The sequence below is a fragment of the Notamacropus eugenii genome, chromosome 2 (genome assembly GCF_028372415.1).
Source record: "Notamacropus eugenii isolate mMacEug1 chromosome 2, mMacEug1.pri_v2, whole genome shotgun sequence".
NCBI classification, from domain to species: Eukaryota; Metazoa; Chordata; class Mammalia; order Diprotodontia; family Macropodidae; genus Notamacropus; species Notamacropus eugenii.
Genome location: NC_092873.1, coordinates 425,947,090 through 425,966,970, shown reverse-complemented (window position 1 = coordinate 425,966,970; position 19,881 = coordinate 425,947,090). Strand labels below are relative to the sequence as shown.

The following is a 19,881-nucleotide window of genomic DNA, read 5'->3' as shown; positions in this document are numbered from 1 at the left end:
ACACATACCCACACATACATATAGACATACACACACATATAGACACACACATCCACATACACATGGACATCCATACACGTGCATATAGACACACATATACACACATAGATACACCCACACACATACACCCACACATATACACACACACATGCATGCACATATAGACACACACATATACAAGCACATATACACACATATAGACACACACACATACACAGACATACACACACACACACACACACATACACACATCCACCTTTTCTACTCCTCTTTCTGCATCAACATTCAGCATCGAAGGCCGCACAGCTACACTGAACATGTGTTATCTAGTCTCCCTTGGGCCCTCACTGTGGTGGCATTCCTGTCCTTTTGCTCTTCTCTGACACATGCTACATTACATTCTCTTAAGTACATGTTCCAGATGTTTTCTTCTCTTGTCCTCCTTAACTGGGGATGTTGGGGTCGGGGAGAAAATGTCATTCATGGCAGACTCCATTTCTGGGCCCCCACTCCCCGTTGCATACTCACATTACTTCAGCATCATTCTCCAGAAGCTTCTGCATTGCTCTAGTCTGGGACAATGAAGCTGCCCTTCTCCTTGCTAGTTCCCCCACCCCTCGGTCCTGCTGTCCTTGATCTCATCTCTTTCCTCTGGTAGCTTGCTGCTGTCTTTGATCATCCCTGGCTTCCTAATTTTCAGAGCTTTTCCCTACTGGCTTCTCCCTTGCTGCCTGAAAATATGCTCACATATCCCCTTGACCTTCACCTTGACCTTGACCCTCTAGCTATATGCTTCTCCCCTTCACAGCAGAATCCCTAAAAACCTACTGTCTGTATTGCATTGCCTCCACTTTCTGTCTCCCAGTCACTTCCCTCTTACCTCCCATATTTAATCAGCTCTGTCTCCCATATTTGTGCTTTGTCTAGGTTGTCTCTTCCCACCAGTGCCTGCATTGTTCTCCTTCATCTCCCTTAAGTCCCTTCTTTCAGAGGACTTTTCTGATTCCTCCAGTTGTTAGTGATTCTCCTTCCATCCAATGTAGATTTTTCCTTGTATGTATTCTGAATTTACTTATCTTTGACCATGTTGTACATATATGCCCCCCCTTTAGAATATAAACCCCTTGAGGGCAAGAACTGTCTTTACAGTTGTATCCCCGGTGCCTAGTACCTAGTAATCATTTAATATATTTGATTTTTTTTTTCAAATTTGGACTGTTACAGCTTAAACAATTCTGTTTTACTTCTCCTGGAAATAAGCATATAGGCAAAAATCACACAAATTATTAATAAAAAGCTGAATTAAAATTTTGCTTTTTAAAAATATAGTCTTTTTTTAATAGTTATATTTATTTTTAGATTTTGACATTCATTTCCACAAAATTTTGAGTTCCAATTTTTCTCCCCATCTCTCCTGTCCCCCCACCCTCCACCTTGCATTCTGATTACTGTTTCCCTCAATGTGCCCTCCCTTCTGTCACACCCCACCCTTCCCTTATTCCCCATCTTCTCTCTTTTCTTGTAGGGCAAGATAAATTTCTATACCCTATTACCTGTATTTCTTATTTCCCAGTTATATGCAATAACAATTCTCAACATTTGTTTCTAATACTTTGAATTCCAACTTCTCTCCCTCCCTCCCCACCCAACCCCACTGAGAAGGCAAGCAATTCAACACAGGCTATATATGTGTCATTTTGCAAAAGACTTCGATAATAGTCATGTTGTGTAAGAGTAACTATATTGCCCTCCATCCTACCCTGTTCCCCCCTTTTTGTATTTTCTCATTTGATCTTGTCCCTTCCCAAAAGTGTTTACTTCTAGTTACTCCCTTCTCCCATTTGCCCTCCCTTCTATCATCCCCCTCACCCTACTTGTACCCTTTTCCCCTACTTTCCTGTAGTGTAAGATAGATTTTCATACCAAATTTAGTGAGCATGTTATTCCCTCCTTAAGCCATATGTGAAGAGAGTAAGCTTCACTTTTCCACTCTCACCTCCTCCCTTTTCTCCTCCATTGAAAAAGATTTTTCTTATCTTTTATGAGTGATAGTCTGCCCCATTCTATTTCTCCCTTTCTCTTCCCAATATTTCCCTCTCTCATCCCTTAATTTTATTTTATTTTTTAATGGATATCATCTCTTCTGATTCAACTCAACTTGCATTCTGTGTGTGTGTGTGTGTGTGTGTGTGTGCACACACATAATCCCTCCACCTACCCAAATACTGAGAAAAGTCTCAAGAGTTACAAATATTATCTTTCCATGTAGGAATGTAAACTGTTCAGCTTTAGAAAGTCCTTTATGATTTCTCTTTCTTGTTTACCTTTTCATACTTCTCTTGATTCTTGTGTTTGAAAGTCAAATTTTCTATTCAGTTCTGGTCTTTTAATCATGAATGCTTGAAAGTCCTCTATATCATTTAATGACTATTTTTTCCCTTGAAGTATTATACTCAGTTTTGCTGGATAGGTGATTCTTGGTTTTAATGCCAGTCCCTGTGACTTCTGGAATATCCTATTCTAAGACCTTCGATCCCTTAATGTTGAAGCTGCCAGATCCTGTGTTATCCTGATGGTATTTCCACAATACTCGAATTATTTCTTTCTAGCTGCTTGCAATATTTTCTCCTTGACCTGGGAACTCTGAAATTTGGCCACAATATTCCTGGGAGTTTTTCTTTTTGGATCCCTTTCAGGAGGTGATTGGTGGATTTTTTCAATATTTATTTTGCCCTCTGGTTCTAGAATATCAGGGCAGTTTTCCTTGATAATTTCAAGAAAGATGATGTCTAGGTTCTTTTTTTGGTCATGGCTTTCAGGTAGTTCCATAATTTTAAAATTGTCTTTCCTGGATCTATTTTCCAGGCCAGTTGTTTTTCCAATGAGATGTTTCACATTATCTTCTGTTTTCTCAATCTTTTGGTTTTGTTTTGTAACTTCTTGGTTTATCATATAGTCATTAGCTTCCCTGAACTTCACTCTCATTTTTAAAGAACTGTTTTGTTCAGTGAGCTTTTGGAATCTCCTTTTCCATCTGGCTAACTCTGCTTTTTAAAGCCTCCTTCTCCTCATTGGCTTTTTGGACCCCTTTATCCAATTGAGTTAGCCTCTTTTTAAAGGTGTTATTTTCCTCAGCATTTTTTTGGTTCTCCTTGAACAAGCTGCTGACTCACTTTTGAATCTCTTCTATGGTCTGAGTCCATTTCATATTCATTTTTGGGGTACTGGAGGCAGAAGCCTTGGCTTCCTCTGACAGTATGTTTTGTTCTTCCTTATCTGAAAGGATGGAAGGAGATACCTGTTCACCAAGAAAGTAACCTTCTGTGGTCTTATTTTTTTTTTTTCCCGTTTTGGGCATTTTCCCAGCCAGTTACTTGACTTCTGAATCCTTTGTCAAGAGGAGGGTCCTAGTGCTCCTCCTCCCCCCAGGACTGTGCTCAAGGCTGAGGTTCAGATCCCCTGCTCAATCCCCCAGAGGCTTTAAGCTGAGCCGCTGGGACAATGGACCCAGGCTGCTTCTCTGGCCACCGTAGCTGCCTGCTGCTGCTGCTGCAGCTGCCTCTGCTGCCACCTGGGACCAGTCCTGGGGGGAGCCCACTCCCCTCTTGCCCAGCTGGGAAAGCCCTCCCACACTGACCTTAAAAGCTTTTTTTGGCATTGGTGGGTTGAGGGATCTGGGACCCTCCCTGCTGGAGATTCTGCACCAGAGGCCTGTTCCGGTCCTGTTCATCCCTGTCGGCCTTCCAGGTTACATTTGTCTAGAGATCTCTTTCACTCTGTTGTTCTGTGGCTTTTGCTCCTCTAGAATTTGTTGAGTCATATTTTACAGGTATTTTGTGGGCTGTGGGGGAAACAGTAGAGTATATACGTCTTTATACTCTGCCATCTTGGCTCCACCCCCCTAAAAATATAGTCTTTATAAGGACTATATATTTATAAAAGTCCTGTCATTTAGTGTAATTAGTGAATTAGCTTACTGATGTTCAAAAGGTACATGCATCTGCAAATTTCATTTGGGATGGAATGAAAGGCTGCTCCTTTAGAGTAGGTCCAATAGTACTTCTGTAGTAGATCAATTTCATAGCATTTTTGAGAAGTACCCATTCTGGTTCACCTGCCAGCCAGCTTGCTCTTTGATCTGGGCAAATTCCATTGCTTCTGTGACAGCTGGTAGGGGTGGTAGAAGAGGAGAGTAGGGCATAACTCCAGCCTAACTAGTCAGATCTCTTAATTGGAATTTTGGTCATGCCTCCAGGGGACTAATGACCTAGATGACCTTCAGGTTCCATTCATACCTGCGGCTAACTCTAATTGCTTCCTGGTATGTCTATGCTGGTAGCCTCTGTTCCTCTATTCTAGAATCTGTAAACATTTACTCTGTTTTATAAAGTTCACTCCAGGCTATGTATGTTGCATGCATATCTATTGTTAAATAGAACATTAGTGGAGTTGTACAACAATTTCTTTACTTGCCCTTTAAACTTCTGTTGTAGTTGGTATACGAGTTCTTTTTAAGATTTTTGGAGAGTCCTGATTTCCAGCCAAGTGTTGCCAAGCGATATATTGACCAGAAGTTTGTACAGCAGGTAAGGAACTCTTGTATTTTAAATTATCTGATAATTAGAAATTAACATTGTTTTATTAATTATAAGAATAAATACATATGATAGAAAATTTACTTCATTTGCTCCATGCTTCTATACATATTCTTGGACATTTCAAACTTACCCCCACCCCACTCCCTGTCCAGGAAGATCAGCTTAGTTTCTCAAAGGCTGTCTTTGATAGTGACTCTTGTTTGGTGCAGCATTTGTTATTCTTGCAAGACTACCACGATTATGTCCATTTTTCAGATCTGTGTCCAGACATATTCCACCATCAGGACAGACGTAAAATAGCTTCTGGCAATGCAGGGATTTTTGAGCAAAGGGTGAACTTCTTGTAACATGAATCAGATTAACTCAAGTTCCCATAGTTCTTTCAAGTCTATGACAAGACTCAGGTTCTGCAGGTGACAGTGCTAGGCTGTGGTAACTGTGGGTCAGTTTTACTTCCCAAGCCAGCATGTCAGAAAGCATTCCTTTCCTCAAATGCAGAAGTAACCGGAACCAAACAGTATACAAACACCTTTTCTTTATTATGCAGGTAGGTTGGGACTCTATCCAAATGAAAACTTTAATGTAACCTGAAAATTACTTAAATGCATTTTGTGGTCAGCCCCACCTGCCTCCAATAGCTTTCTCTCTCTCCTTCGCCCTTGCTTTCTCTCTTTCTCTTCCACTTTGTCCCTTTTTCTCTCTTCTTCTACCCTTTCATTTTCCTCTCATCCCTTTCTTTTCCATCACATAGCAAATCTTTCCTCCTCTTCACCTAGACCTTTCACTTTTGTAATGTCTGGTGTGTATCCCTGTCTAGCTTCAGGCCCCATCTGTATTTCTGAACTCACACAAATCCTGGACCCATGATGGTACAGTGAGAAAAGCACCAGATTTAATCTCAGAGGACCTGGGTTCAAATCCCAACTCTGCTACCTTAGAACTTGTGTGATATTGGGCAAGTCACATCCCTTGTCCCTGTTTCGCTTTGCCCATCTCTAAAATGAGGGAGGTGAGTTAAATGACTTCTTGGTTTCCCTTCCATTCTTAAGTCTGTGATCCTGGAATCTGTACAAGGTAGCTAGACTTCTGTAACATTAACTAAGGACTTTATATTTAGTTTTGAGGCTAATCTAGGCCTGTACAATAGGCAGCCAGCCAAAGGTTTTCCTCTACATTTTTAGAGGGTCACCTGAAATCCTTTGCATGCCACAAACTATCCAAGGGCTGTATGCAGCTAATGGGCCACAGATGGTACTGTCTTGGACTAAAGAAAGATTTTGAGTTTTATGTTCTAGAAACTAGATAGATAAGTCTGATAAGTGAACAGATTTAGGAACTACCAGTAATATAAAGGTATTTAAATGTTCAAGCCCTAAGCAAAAAATGAGATTGAGTGCTTTTGTTTTCATTATGAAAGATTTTTTTGATTTCAGAGTTTTTAGGGGGTTTTTTGTTTGTTTCATTATGAAAGATCCTGACATTAATCTTTTGGTGACCTTTTTATCCTTTCCTGTGAGCTCCTGTCTCCTGACTATGAACTCATGAAGTTCTCAACTCTTCTAGGTTTTTCTTTGTTTTAAATAAAATCATTCACATAATTTCATGTCATCCTTTGCAGGGCTGTTTGTATTATATCTATAGGATACTGGGAGAGGTTCAGTGATTAATATGAAGGAGTTGGATATTCATAATAGAATTTGTGGCTTCATTTAGGGGAGGTACTTTTTGGTCAGATTTTCACCCTTCAAATTACTGGAAGTTTCTGACTATTGTGTTAGAGATTAAACTTTATTTAATTTGTTTTTTTTGTTTGTTTTTTTAATCCAATTTTTTGTTTTTCTCCAATAGTTATCCAAACTCCTTTAAAAAAATTGAACAAATGCTATGGATAAAGAACATTGTCAGCTTAAGATAACTCATTTAATAATTGCCTGAACTTACTGTATTTGTTTAGCCCTTCAAAAAGCACTTAATAAAATGTATAGAATTTACCATTTTATTTTAAACTCTTAACACAGTAAAGTTATTCAGTTTAAGTTAATGAAATTGGGCCATTTAAATAGTTAGGAGACTATACATTGTGTGTGTGTGTGTGTGTATGTGTGTGTGTGTGTGTGTGTGTTTGTGTCTGTATGTGTATTTCCTTATATGGATGTACATTGTATGGTATATTTAAGGAAGAAAAAATTTAAGACTTTATGAATGTCTAGGTTTATGATACCATCTTAAATTTACTTGATACAGTTTATAGCTGGTTTTCATTTTATACATTCTTTCTTTCTTAGTTTAGGCATCTCTACAAAGGCATCCCTGATTTCTTAGCTATGACCTTTGTGAAGTATTCTTAGTGAATCTCTCTACAACAAAGTACCTATTCTAGGTGAATAGATTGGGAAGCTGAAGCAATGTTTTGAAATAAATATGTGGGAAGTTTTAAGATCTAGGACTTTATAAAACTTAAAAAGTGTAAATAGGTAAATGTTTGAAGAGACATAGCTCATGTTTGCCATATTATTTATTTTTTAATAAATAACTGGGCTGAGGGAGGTTGGCTTGTTTTTTAAGTGTAAGTGAAATAATCTACACTTGATTTGGGAATAATCTATTTATGACTTTAGCTATTATATTAGTAGATCCTTCTGTTAAAATTTAAACACAATTTAGTACCTTAAATATAAAATACAGAATCAGGAACTTGAGTTTAAAAATGCTTATGTTGAACACAAATTTAGCCATTTTGACCTTTTTCTGTAAAAACTAGTATAATTCTGACAGCTTTTAGAGGTAGTATGACTTTCTCAAGAGAAAGCCAGCCTTTGCAGTAAGGAAAACTTAGGATACATACTGGCTGTTTGTCTCTGGCCTCATATCCTGAACTCTCAGTACTTCCTAATGACTCCCTAAGTTTCAGAGCAGGTGCTGACCTGTTCCATACCAGTGAAATCTTAGGCTGGGCCCCCTTTAAAAAAAAAAAAAAAGCTCAGATGTATGAATCTTTCCAATAAACTTGATGTTTGAATGTATACATTTTTTAAACTTTAAAACAATTTTATTAGCGATTTTAAATCTATAGTTTTAATTTATCTTCAAAAAGCACATTAAAAAGTTTGCTTACATTTAAGTATTGTATATGGGAGAAAACCATATTCATATAGAAAGATATATAGATAACAAAAAATAAAAACAGTGCTAACCTGGAATTTGGGGAGGTTTTTTCCCCCTTTCTTGAGAATATATAGTTAATTAACTTTGCTTTTAAACATTTACGTTTCTTCACTTTTCAGTTACTAAGAACAGAATTGAGCCCAATAAAAAAAGGAGTGGTGGTTCTACTTAGATAGTAGGATTTGGGAATTAAAAGTAGAATGAATTTTTAGTTTGATTATTTTTAAAAAGTAATTTCTCAGATTTTTTTTAAAGCTCTTGGAGCTTTTTGATAGTGAAGATCCCAGAGAACGTGACTTCTTGAAGACAGTTCTGCATCGAATTTATGGGAAGTTCCTTGGATTAAGAGCATTCATCAGAAAACAGATTAACAACATTTTCCTCAGGTAAGCAGACTGGATGTACAACTTATTCTTTCTTTTTCCACACTATTTGTTTCACCTAGGCTTCATTGAGGCTAATTTTTGGGCATTAAGAAATCTACAGATTAATTAATAGCTTCTAGGTAATTTTTTAATAAAATGAAGACTACTTTGTAGTGTGATATTGACATTTAGGTCATATTTGGGATTCGCTATAGTGCTAATATTTACCCAGATAATGCACTTTCAACTTTTTAGTAGAATAGTCTCATAAATATTTGCATTATGTGTCCTAGCCCTAAATACTTAAATTTAGTCTTTTTTCCTTTTGGTTAAGAAATATTTATGTTAATACAAAAAAAAAAAAAAGAAATATTTATGTTAAGTGTTAGAGACTATTGCTGGAAAGAGAGGGTCTGCAGAAGAATTACCCTCATTGGCTGATGGTGAAAGGCTTTGGTTCATTTAATTGGTGTATTTAATGGAAGGCAATGGCATAAATGGAGTCAACACAGGGAATCTAGATGGTCCAAGGGAAAGAGTTCTGACTTTCCCCCTCAGCGTGGGGGATGGGGACAGGGACAGCGACTGGAGCCTCCAAAGTGGAACTAAGAGGGACAAGGAAGGAATACAAGCAGGGGCGGTGCCAGGCAGTCCCCAACTTCGGGGCAGGAGGAAGCCCATGATGCTCCTGGATTCCTGGATGGCTCCTCACTCCATTCTTTAGGACATGCAGGATCTGTGTAGAGAATCAATCACAGAGTCTCTTTGATCTCCTCTCTCTAATGTTACAGATAGGGAGACATACTGGTCAGTTAGGAAACTGAAGGTTTCAAGGCTGGAAGAGGAGACTCCAGAGAGAAGGAGTGAAGTGGAAAGTGGATACCAAGCAGAAGATGTGGCTAGGGCATAGATAGCTTGTCGGACAGAGAGAATTGGGTCCACAACAGAAAGTTTTTGGTATTGTCTCTCTAAGCCACAAGGTATTCAATAATTTATTTTGATACAGTTTTTAAGAGATTTAAGATGATATCAAGAACAGTATCTAGTTTGTTATGTAACTGAAACCAACCCCTTATTGAATTGTACAATTGAGTGGAAAAAAGTGTAGGTAGGAGAATTTGTTGCGAACTTTATACTCTTATACCCTGTGTGGTTTTTGTTTTGTTTTTAAAGAAGACTTAGTGTTTTATTTTGGGCTAGTAGTCTAAACAAATAGCCACACAGAATTCAACTCTAATTTTTCTAATGTAGGTAATGAAATATATCAAAAGTTTCTATTGTTGCTGTTTTAGAAATGGAAGATGGGTGATGGGTAATTTATTTTACTAAAATAGAATGTAAGTAGAATATCTGTTCCTCAAAGACATTCTTAGGTTGGATGCCTATCTCTTCTTGTGAACCTACAACATCTTAACAAGCACTGAGGGCACTCAATAAATAAATGCAGGTGAAATTGAACTTCACTCCTAAACTAGGAAAATGGAGGTGGGAGTGGGGTGCAGATCATCCTGAGTCATAGAAGAGTCAGACCAACAGGGCTTTACAATTCCATTGTTACATTGATATTATTTCCTTACCTGTTTTGAAAATTGTTTTGAGAAAACCCATACTTCCTCTTCATTGTTGATTGAGGTAGAGTATTTCAGTTAAAATGTTCTTCTGAACCTGACATGATTCTCTTAGAATCATGATCAAAGCAGATGTGATTTAACAGAAAGTTAGGCATTCCTTAACCAAGTCAGGAATTCTTGCATATGTCAGACTGGAAAGAACTTAAGTTTGAATATTCTTTGATAGGGAGAGCACCATTGGTTCCTAACTGATCTTAAATCATGGTCACTTAAGACAAAACATTTGTTTTAACTGATTGTATTTGGTGAGAGATTAATTTCTTCCCTCCTCTTTTCTATCTTTAATTTGACTTTGCTGATTTACTTGACTAACATTGCCTCCCTTTTAATTATTAAAATGCAGGTTTATATATGAAACAGAACATTTTAATGGTGTTGCTGAACTTCTTGAGATATTAGGAAGGTAGGTCACTTTTTGATCCATTTTATTAATAGACCTTAAATACTTTTTGCATTATGATTTTGAGTTAAGTTAGGGGGATAATTTAATGCTTCATGTTTAAAAATATAGCACAAAATATTTTTCATTTGAAACCTTATAGCATCATAGGAGGTCAGACATTTGAAACATGGCCATGTAAGAAAATCCTGCTTTTGGAGTTGTGGCATGTTTCCTGCCTGAGCCCTCTAAACTGCCACACTCCTTCCTATATGCCTTTATTAATTTGGAGTTAGGGCATATGGGGAGGAGAAGGAATTAAATTAACTCTAGAGAATAGTGATGGAGATTTTTACAATTAAATTGTATTTTTAAAAACTTAACATCTGTTTTCTCTTCCCACATCCTTATTCCATTGGTGAAGAAAAAAATCCTTGTAACAAATAAGCATAATCTAGCAAAACAAATTTCCTCTTTGGCTATGTTCAGAAATATGTCTCCTCTTGCAACTACTAATAATAAAGATATAATAAAAACCTATATTAATCCATCTTTCTTACAGGGATATGGGTGAGTCTAAAGTCATAAATTTCAGTATCTTACCCTATTTTCATTACAAAAATACTGTAACTCTTTTCATTGGGGGATTTTAGCCATATATTTGGAGATAACTATAGCAGCTCTTTTTGTGGTGGTGAAGAATTGGAAACGGAGGGAGTGCCCATCAAGTGGGGGAATGGCTGAACAAGTTGTGGTATATGAATGTGACAGAATACTCCTATAACAAATTATGAAGGAGTCCCTTTCAGAAAAACCTGGGAAGTCTCCTATGAACTGATAAAGAGTAAAATGAGCAGATCAGGAGGACAATTTATATAATAACAATAACATTGCTTTTTAATTCAATTTTATTTTCAGTTCCAAATTATCTCCCTCTTCCTTTACCTACCCTTAGCTATTAAGAAGGAAAAAATCAGAAACCATTAGAAATACATACAGTCAAGCAAGCAAATGACCAAATGAGACAGAGAGACAGAGAGAGAGCTTATGAAAAGTGTGATTCATTGTAAGTCTTTTAGAATTATGGTTTATCTTTGTGCTGCTTAGAGTTTCTAAGTCTTTCAAAGTTGTTGATACAGCATTGTTATTATATATATTCATGCAAGTCTTCCCAGGTTTTCTGAAACCATCCCCTTTATTTCTTACATCACCATAATATTCCATCACGCTCATATGACATAACTTGTTCAGTGATTCCCCAGTTGATGAGTACCATTTCAGTTTCCAATTCTTTGACACCACTAAAAGAACAGCTGTAAATATTTTTATGCATATGAGTCTCTTTTCTTTTTCTTAGACCTCTTTTCAGGTAAAAACCTAGTATGGTACCATTGTTTCAAAGGGTAGACACAGTTTAATAGCATTTTGGGTATAGGTTCCAAAATACTTTCCAGAATGGCTGGGCCAGTTCACACCTCCACCAACAATGCATTACAGTACCTATTTTCCCACAGCCCCTCTAGCATTTATTTTCCTTCTTTGTCAACTTTTTGTCAAGGAGGTAGTCTTACAGAAACAAACAACTTTCAAGTACTCAAGATCACTGATCATTGCAGTGACCAAGCACAATTCCAGAGAACTCCTATGAAACAGGCTACCCATCTACTATTAAGAGGGAATCTGTAGATGAGACATTTTTTTTAGACATGGCCAACATGGCACTTTGTTTTGCTTGATTATATATGTTTGTAATAGGGATTTTGTTTGTCTTGCTTTCTCAGTAGTGGAGGGAGGAGAGAGAAAGATGAGAGGAAGAGAAGATGAATTTTCTTTTGAAAAAAATAATAAAATTTATCTAAAAAGAAAAGAAATACTTTGGCATTTTTGCATCTTACTGCAAAGTGGAGGAGAATTTACCCTACCTATTTATTTCTGAAGAAACCTAATTTGTATCCAAGTAGAAATTAGGTTACAAGTTGTCCTAAAAGTTTAAGAAAAGGAAATTGTGTATAGAAAGTGTACTTATTTGACCTTGGGTAAGTCATTTCATTTCTCTGACCCTCATTTTCATCATCTGTTAAATGAAAGTGATATATATGTGATGATAAAATTTTGAGTCCCAATCATCTGAACATTAATGAATGACTTAAAGGGAAAGTTAGTAATAGTCTTTCTAAGGTAACTTACCAGTTCCTGAATCACAGATCTATAGACTTAAAAGAAGTTACTTGGGAACACATGGATAAATATTTTAACCACATATAAACAAAGACAGTAATTGTGTTTATTTTTCAGTATTATCAACGGTTTTGCCCTGCCTCTGAAAGCAGAACATAAACAGTTTCTAATGAAGGTTTTAATTCCTATGCACACTGCTAAAGGATTGTCTTTGTTTCATGCTCAGGTAGGTTCAGAAAAAAAAGTGAATGAATGAATAATATACTTTTAAAATCCAACATGGATAGAAGAGAAGTGAGAAATGTTAAGTATATTTAGCTAGTTTGTTTTGTAGTATTACCCACACATATTATATTATATAGAATAAAAGATAGAAAACAATTAATTTAATTGCTAGTGAATAGAGCCAACTTTAAAATGAGAAAGATTTGTATTCAAGACCCGTCCCTGATGGGATCTCTGTTATATAACTTTGAACAAGCTTAAACCTTTTCCTGAACTTAGCTGCTCAGATAAAAACTGGATAAATGTGCATTTGGAAACACATTGGAAACCAAACTATTTGTCTCATTAAAATGGCCTGTAAAATTGTGATATTGACTTAAGAAGAAATGTATTTTAAAATCTTATATTTGCCTTTTTTTGTATGTTATTATGTTGTATGTTCTACATATTGTCACAGAGACAGTAAGTCAATGTTTCCTATATAATATGAAGACAATAATATATTTTTATGTATTAATGAAAATGAATCTTTGGAAATAGTATAAGACTCTTCCATTTCCAAGTTGAGAATTAAGTAGCTAGTTTTATTAGAAGTTTGCATATGTCAAGACAAAGTAGCATCGGTTAAGACATAATTTCTAGTTATTCATGTTCTTAAACTACATCATAAAATATTTCTGCACAATAATATTCATATAATTGTCACTTGTGTTTTAGCTAGCCTATTGTGTTGTACAGTTCCTGGAGAAAGATATAACACTAACAGAACCAGTAAGTGTTTCACTTATTTTTGCATGTTCAGTTATGATAGAATTTATAGAAATGGTATTTAGTGCTAGTGATGTACATGAAACTTACTTTTCTGGAAGGTTGTATGTAAAGTTAAAGACCTTCCAACAAGTAGTGGGAATAACGAAAATGTAGATGTTTAAAAATAAGGTATTTTAGATGACTAAATCAAGTGATTGTGATATGGTATATTGGAAACTAGTGAAATTAAGAGTTTTAAAAGACTTGCTAAATGAGTTATTTCCTAAGTAGCTTTTAAAATGTGGTATTTTTTCCTACCTTAGTCATCAGAGCCCAAGATTCTAATTAATTCTTCAGAGGCAAAAACTTTTCTTTTGTCCTTGACAAAGACAGTATTATTCTATTTCAAATTGTAAATTAAACAGTATTTACTAAGAAATCTCAATTACTACTTGCCACTAAAATGAAACTAATGCAAATTGATGGTAGAATGAAATGTCATGGGATTTCATAGTACTATATTACTAAATTTAAAAAATTACTTCTAATTGAAGAATTATATAAATAACATGAAGTAGAGAAGTAGACAAATATAAAGACAAACCTTATATTTTTAACTCAAGTGAACCCACTTGACTTTTAAGTCTTGTGTTTGATTTCCAAAAATACTTTAGATAAAGAGTTTTTGGAAAATAATAAAGTATTTGAAATACTAGAATTTCTTTATGTAATATGTCTTCTGGAGGCATTTTTTGCAATGCTCTTTTTAAAAAAGTGCTGAATATTATCACTTTAACACTGTCAGCATAAAGCAACAGGAATCATTTCTCTACTCCCCTGCCTCTTTTTTAAATTTAGAATTCTTCTTGGAGACAGTTAAAAGCAATTTTTTAAAATGACAGGTCAGAATAAAAAAATTAACAAATACACTTAAGTCCACATAAACTAAACAAGGTGAGCATAAATAAAATTCAGCGACCAACTCTGAGGCTTATGCCTTACCCAAATCCACAGGAGCATTCCTAGGATTCACAGTAAGAAAACCTTTTAAATAGCTAGTCACCCACTCATGCATAGTCAATCATGCTTTGTGCTGCATTAGTAGTAAAGAAAGCTGATTTCATTTAATATGTGTAAAAGCTCTTGGGGAGGGGGGGAGGATGGGGTATGGTTTTGTTTGTTCTTAATGTGTTTTAAAAATACTTAATATTTACTAGGAGCACTGCCATCTGTAGTCACAGACTTTAATTAGATTTCCTTCCTTGAAATTTGTAGCAAGCATTTGTATAAATTTAAAAATTAGTTTTCTTGTCAAAATTTAAGAACCCATTGTCAGTTGCAAAATAGAGCCCTTGCAAAAAAGACCCCACACCTTGGTGCCTATTCTCATAACCCATTATTTGCAGGGCTTAGATAACATTTAGGTACAGTTTGTACAAAATCTGAGTTAGAGAGTTCCTCCGGAACCATCCATTTGGTACCTAAGAATCTCAAACCTAACCCAACTAAATTCCAGTGAGAAGGTATCACCTCTCTCTCAAGGCAGCCATTCTGCTTTTGGACAATGTGGGTAGGAAATTTTCCTTTTTACAAGACCCTAAATCGTCTTTTTTATAATGTTAGCCCCTCTGGAACCAAGGAAAACAAACTGAATCCTTACACATGACAGCCCTTCAAATGCCTGCAGACAGATTTGTGTTCACACCCCTGGCCAATCCCCAAACCTTTTCTACTGCATATTATTAAAATTCTTTGGTTCCTTCAATCCATTCTCATATGGAAAAGCCTTAAGGCCTTTTATCATCATTTTAGCTCTCCTGCAAGCTTTCCAGCTTATCAGCATCCTTCCTAAAAGGAAACATGTTTTAAACAGCATAAACTTCCCAAAATATAGTTCAAGGTAATACCAAACAGTAACTTCTAGAATCTGTTGGAATTTGGATGCAGTATTGGGTAGTGGATGAGAAGAGATATATTCATATATATATATAATATATTCATATATCCATAAAATTTTGTTTTAAATAGAGGGTTTTAGGCCTATTTAATTTACCTAATACTATTTAAAAGTTTACGTGATTCCATTCCCTTTTCCCATTAAGGTAAAGTTTTCTGATCTAAAAATGCCAGGAAGGCCACAATAATTTGTTTTACTCTAAGTAGATTATGGCCCAGGGCGTAATCCTGTGTGTTTTTACACCTGAACATTTCTGAATTAATTCAGATAATGAAAAGCATCCCAACTGTAAGTTTTTCTTTCATGCATAAAATATTTGTGATTTTTACCTCAGTATTATCTGTCTTCCTTGGCCTATAATTAATACTTATTTCTTTAAGACCTACTTCACAAGCGCTAGTGTGAAGTAAGGTTGTCGTAGTATCATACGTGGACAGCTCTACAACAACCACTTTAAAGAAAAGCAAGTTGAAACTTTGTTATTCTCATGGTTTTTTTTCTATACATTTCATGGGAACTTAAAACTAGAAGGCCCCCTAGTAGGTCATTTAATCTAACTTGTTTTACGGTAGTATTCCAGTATTAAAGAAAATCATTTTCTATCTCCAGGAAGTGTGATTTCATAACCTTTATCTGTAGGCTGTCCTGTTGTCTTAACAACCCCTAAGGCGAAGTTTTGGGGTATACATTTTCTCACAATTTAAACTCTTTTCTTCAAATTATATCTTCTGGAAATATAAAATTCTATATGCCCTCATTCTTTTATAATTTTTCACATGTCTAAAGACTTTAGGTGATGTTCCATTGGAGTCTTTAGTCTGAAGTTATACATCATTCCATATGCTTAATGACTCATAATATCTGAGTGTTAGACAAAGCGGACTTTAATTGGTGAATAAGATACACTGAGAAAGTTAGAAAGTATCACTGTAAGAGTTTTGTGAACCAAAATCTCATTGTCTCTAAAATACGTATGAATCTCTGATAGACTGAAAAAACGCATTCTTATTTATTATATATTTAATTTTAAAAATATATATTATTTGTTTTTTCCTTAAATGTATATTAAAGTTTGTTTCAAAATGAAGTTCCATTCATTTTTATGCACTTCAACAAACATTAACTTGCTTGCTGCTGTATATAGATCACTGAAGTAGATACTAGGTAAGGCATCAAAATAATTTAGAATGAGATCTCTCTCCTCTTGAAGCTTAGAACTGATTTAGAGGAAGGGGGAATACATGTATATACAAACAGCAGTGATATTTCTAAATCATTCTAAATAATTAAAAATTATTTTGTACATAAAGAAATAAATGTACGTTACTCTGCTTTCAAGTTATGTTTATGAAGCCTTGTGCTCAATAAAGTCTTCAAATGTGTATCATGTATTTAATGAAAATATGTCTAATAGTAGTTGATTACATACATGGCCTGTTTGTGTAAATTAAGACTTGAGAAATTGACTTCTTGGTACATTATGAAACTCAGGGGGAGGTACATACAAAGACATGAAAGAAAACCATGTCTGGTTTATTATGATAATAGAAACCGTCCCAACCCCCCCCCCCCCAATCCATTGTTAGTCAGGAAAAATATGAAAGGCAGAATAGATAATTTATTAAATTTAATCCTTGGTAAAGAGCTTTAAAATTTTAAGGAAAATTACAGAAAAAAACAGTGTGTTAATGTTATTTGAAATTAATATTTTGTGAATTGCCAATAAATCTAGATACTTGTTTTCAATTAATTTTGAGCCAAAAAATGAGAATGAAGTATATTGAAATTGAACGAACTCAAATTTTTTTCTTAAAATTAATCTTAATTTCTATATCTTTTTAATAGGGTCATAGTGGTATTTTATTAGAAAGTGAAGATGTGACATATTAAGTTTTCAATTGAGATATGCTTGTCCATCATAAGCACTAATACAATAACCATGATGGTAGCATGTTTGGTCATCAGAAGGGTAGTGTGGTATAATAGAAGAGAGAGTGGAAGCTTGGAGTTAGAAAGCCTTGATTTAATTCTATGATTTGCTCTTTATTTGCTTAGGAATAATATTTAATCTCTTGAGTTAATAGCTGCCCTACCAAGTTTGCAGAATTGTTCAGAGTACATCAAATGTGATTTTATATATATATATATATATATAAGCATATTAATTATAAATTACCAAGCAAATAGCGTTATCATTAGTCAGATTTAAGTTCCTAAGTATATTTAAAAAAAAATTTTTTATGATTAATTGGTACTAATATGTCATTATATCATTTAGAAGCTTAATTATGTTAGGTTAATTTAAAAAGCAAATTTTGCCTGCTAGTAAAAATTTTCTTTTTCTTAGGTGATCAGAGGATTGCTGAAATTTTGGCCAAAAACTTGCAGTCAAAAGGAGGTAAATCTTAGAAAATATATTTCAACCTCAATAAAGTTTGTCTTTATTTTAACAAAAAAAAATCTATTCTCCCTTCTCCCACCCCCACCCCCAGTAGTTGTATCTTCCGTTATCTAGTCTTGGATTAGTTTCAGTGCTTCATAAAAATGTCTCTTTAGGATTTGTATTTCTATACCCCTCTATTTGGACATAAAATTCAAACTTTTTTTCTGTATTTGATAGGTGAATGCTGTCAGTAGTATGATTTCCAACTGTCAGTATATGTTTTATCGTAGATTTTTTATTGTTTTTCTCATAGGTGATGTTTTTAGGAGAAATTGAAGAAATCTTAGATGTAATAGAGCCAACACAGTTCAAGAAAATTGAAGAGCCTCTCTTTAAGCAGATATCCAAGTGTGTGTCAAGTTCTCATTTCCAGGTTTGGTAGCCTATTTTCAGTGAATCTATTTCATTTAAAAATTGGTCCTTTTTGTTTCTTTCTTGTTTTAATCTCGCCAAATATCTGTTTCAGGTTGCAGAAAGGGCATTGTACTTTTGGAATAATGAATATATTCTTAGTTTGATTGAGGAAAATATTGATAAAATTCTTCCAATCATGTTTGCCAGCTTATACAAAATTTCCAAAGAACACTGGAATCCGTATGTATTTCTTTTTAGACTTTTTCTCATTCAGCCTCTAAATTTTACTTAAAACCTAATCAAATTTGGTACTCCTCTAACCACAGCCTATCCTAGTCATCATTCCTTTCATCCCCTTGACCTTATCTTTGTAAAATTTTGGATATTATTATGTATGTCTGTTTTTAATGTGTTTTAGTTGTCATTCTAGCTACAATTATAATTTCCATGAGGGCAGGGATAATTTCATACTCTCTAAGGTCATAGGATCATGAATTTAATGGTGAAAGGAGATCATTTAGTCCAACCTCTTAATTATCCAGATGATAAAACTGAGACCACCTCAGAGGACTTGCTGTGTGTAAGGTCACACAGCTAGTAATAAGCAGAGCTAGAATTTGAAACCAGATTATCTGAGGAAGCATAATATAGTAGAAAGATCCCTGGAGTTGAAGTCAGAGGACCTGGTTTAGATATTGGCTCTGCCATTGATTACCTGTATGACTCTGGACAAGTCATTTCATCTATCTGAGTCTCAGTTTCCTCATCTGAGAAATTGGGATTTTAGTTCCAGCAGACTGGATGAGATGACATATAAGGTCACATACAGTTCTTTAGTCTACGATCCCCTGACTTCAAATTCAACATTCTCTCCACTGTAGGTAGTAAGTGCTCAAGAAATATTCAAGCTTGATGGATGGACCCATGATTTCTTTGCTGAGTATGCTTATTTCTTCAAAGTGATAACAAAGTTTTATTCTATTTAACGCACCGGGTAGATAGAGCAGGAAACCATAATCACTTTGAATTGGTTTTATGTAGACCTACCTCTTACACTAGAAGCAATACTACCTCAATACCAAAGCTAAGTTCTGGGCACACATAAGATGTTAAAGATCCCAGGATTGACACTAGGCTTCTTGTTGATTGTATAGTAAACTTCTTGACTGCAGTAACCCTTGCAATACTGCTACTTTCTTCCCATTGGCTGCCTTGCGGGTCAGAATGAAAGAATTCTAAAATGCTAGAGCTAGGGGGCACTTTTAATTCACCTCTTCCTCCTTTATTCCTGAAAGTTCAGTGTCTCAAACAGAATGAAATAGAGCAGAAATGAAAATAACTGTGCTTAACTCAGCCAAATGATCTATCAACATCAGTAACGGTCTGAATTCTTTTGTTCTAGGACCATTGTAGCACTAGTATACAATGTGTTGAAAACATTAATGGAGATGAATGGCAAGCTTTTTGATGATCTTACGAGTTCATACAAAGCTGAAAGACAAAGGTATTTATGATTGTAAATGACCTGAGTATTCACAGTCTGTAGTCTTGGTTGTTTCATATTGAAAATATCCATGTGCTATTCAATCCCAACCAAAATGAGGAGTGAATTCATGAAGATATAGTTTAGAATATTTATGGAAAAATTGCATTTTGAGCTTTACACTAAGCAAAACTATCCAAACAGCACCCACAAGTCATCCTCACATGCCATCTCTTTGTAACAGATTTATACTAAGCAGAGACAGCAAAAATATGTCATATCTTGGAAAAGACAGTATATAACTTCAGTGGTATAGGTCAGCATTTCTCCAGATGAATTTGTCCACAAAACAC

At 35.2% G+C, this 19,881-nt stretch overlaps 1 protein-coding gene across 3 annotated transcripts in view; it reads left to right on the top strand.

The window, feature by feature from the left end:
- PPP2R5A (protein phosphatase 2 regulatory subunit B'alpha) overlaps window positions 1–19,881 on the top strand; it is an 81,694-nt gene that overhangs the window by 56,055 nt on the left and 5,758 nt on the right. For all 3 annotated transcript variants that reach the window (XM_072647883.1, XM_072647884.1, XM_072647885.1), the window contains exons 4-12: window positions 4,494–4,586; window positions 8,019–8,149; window positions 10,103–10,162; window positions 12,434–12,542; window positions 13,259–13,312; window positions 17,596–17,646; window positions 17,945–18,064; window positions 18,158–18,285; window positions 19,448–19,549. In XM_072647883.1, coding sequence (XP_072503984.1) covers window positions 4,494–4,586; window positions 8,019–8,149; window positions 10,103–10,162; window positions 12,434–12,542; window positions 13,259–13,312; window positions 17,596–17,646; window positions 17,945–18,064; window positions 18,158–18,285; window positions 19,448–19,549 — 848 coding nt within the window. The remainder of the gene's footprint in view (window positions 1–4,493; window positions 4,587–8,018; window positions 8,150–10,102; window positions 10,163–12,433; window positions 12,543–13,258; window positions 13,313–17,595; window positions 17,647–17,944; window positions 18,065–18,157; window positions 18,286–19,447; window positions 19,550–19,881) is intronic.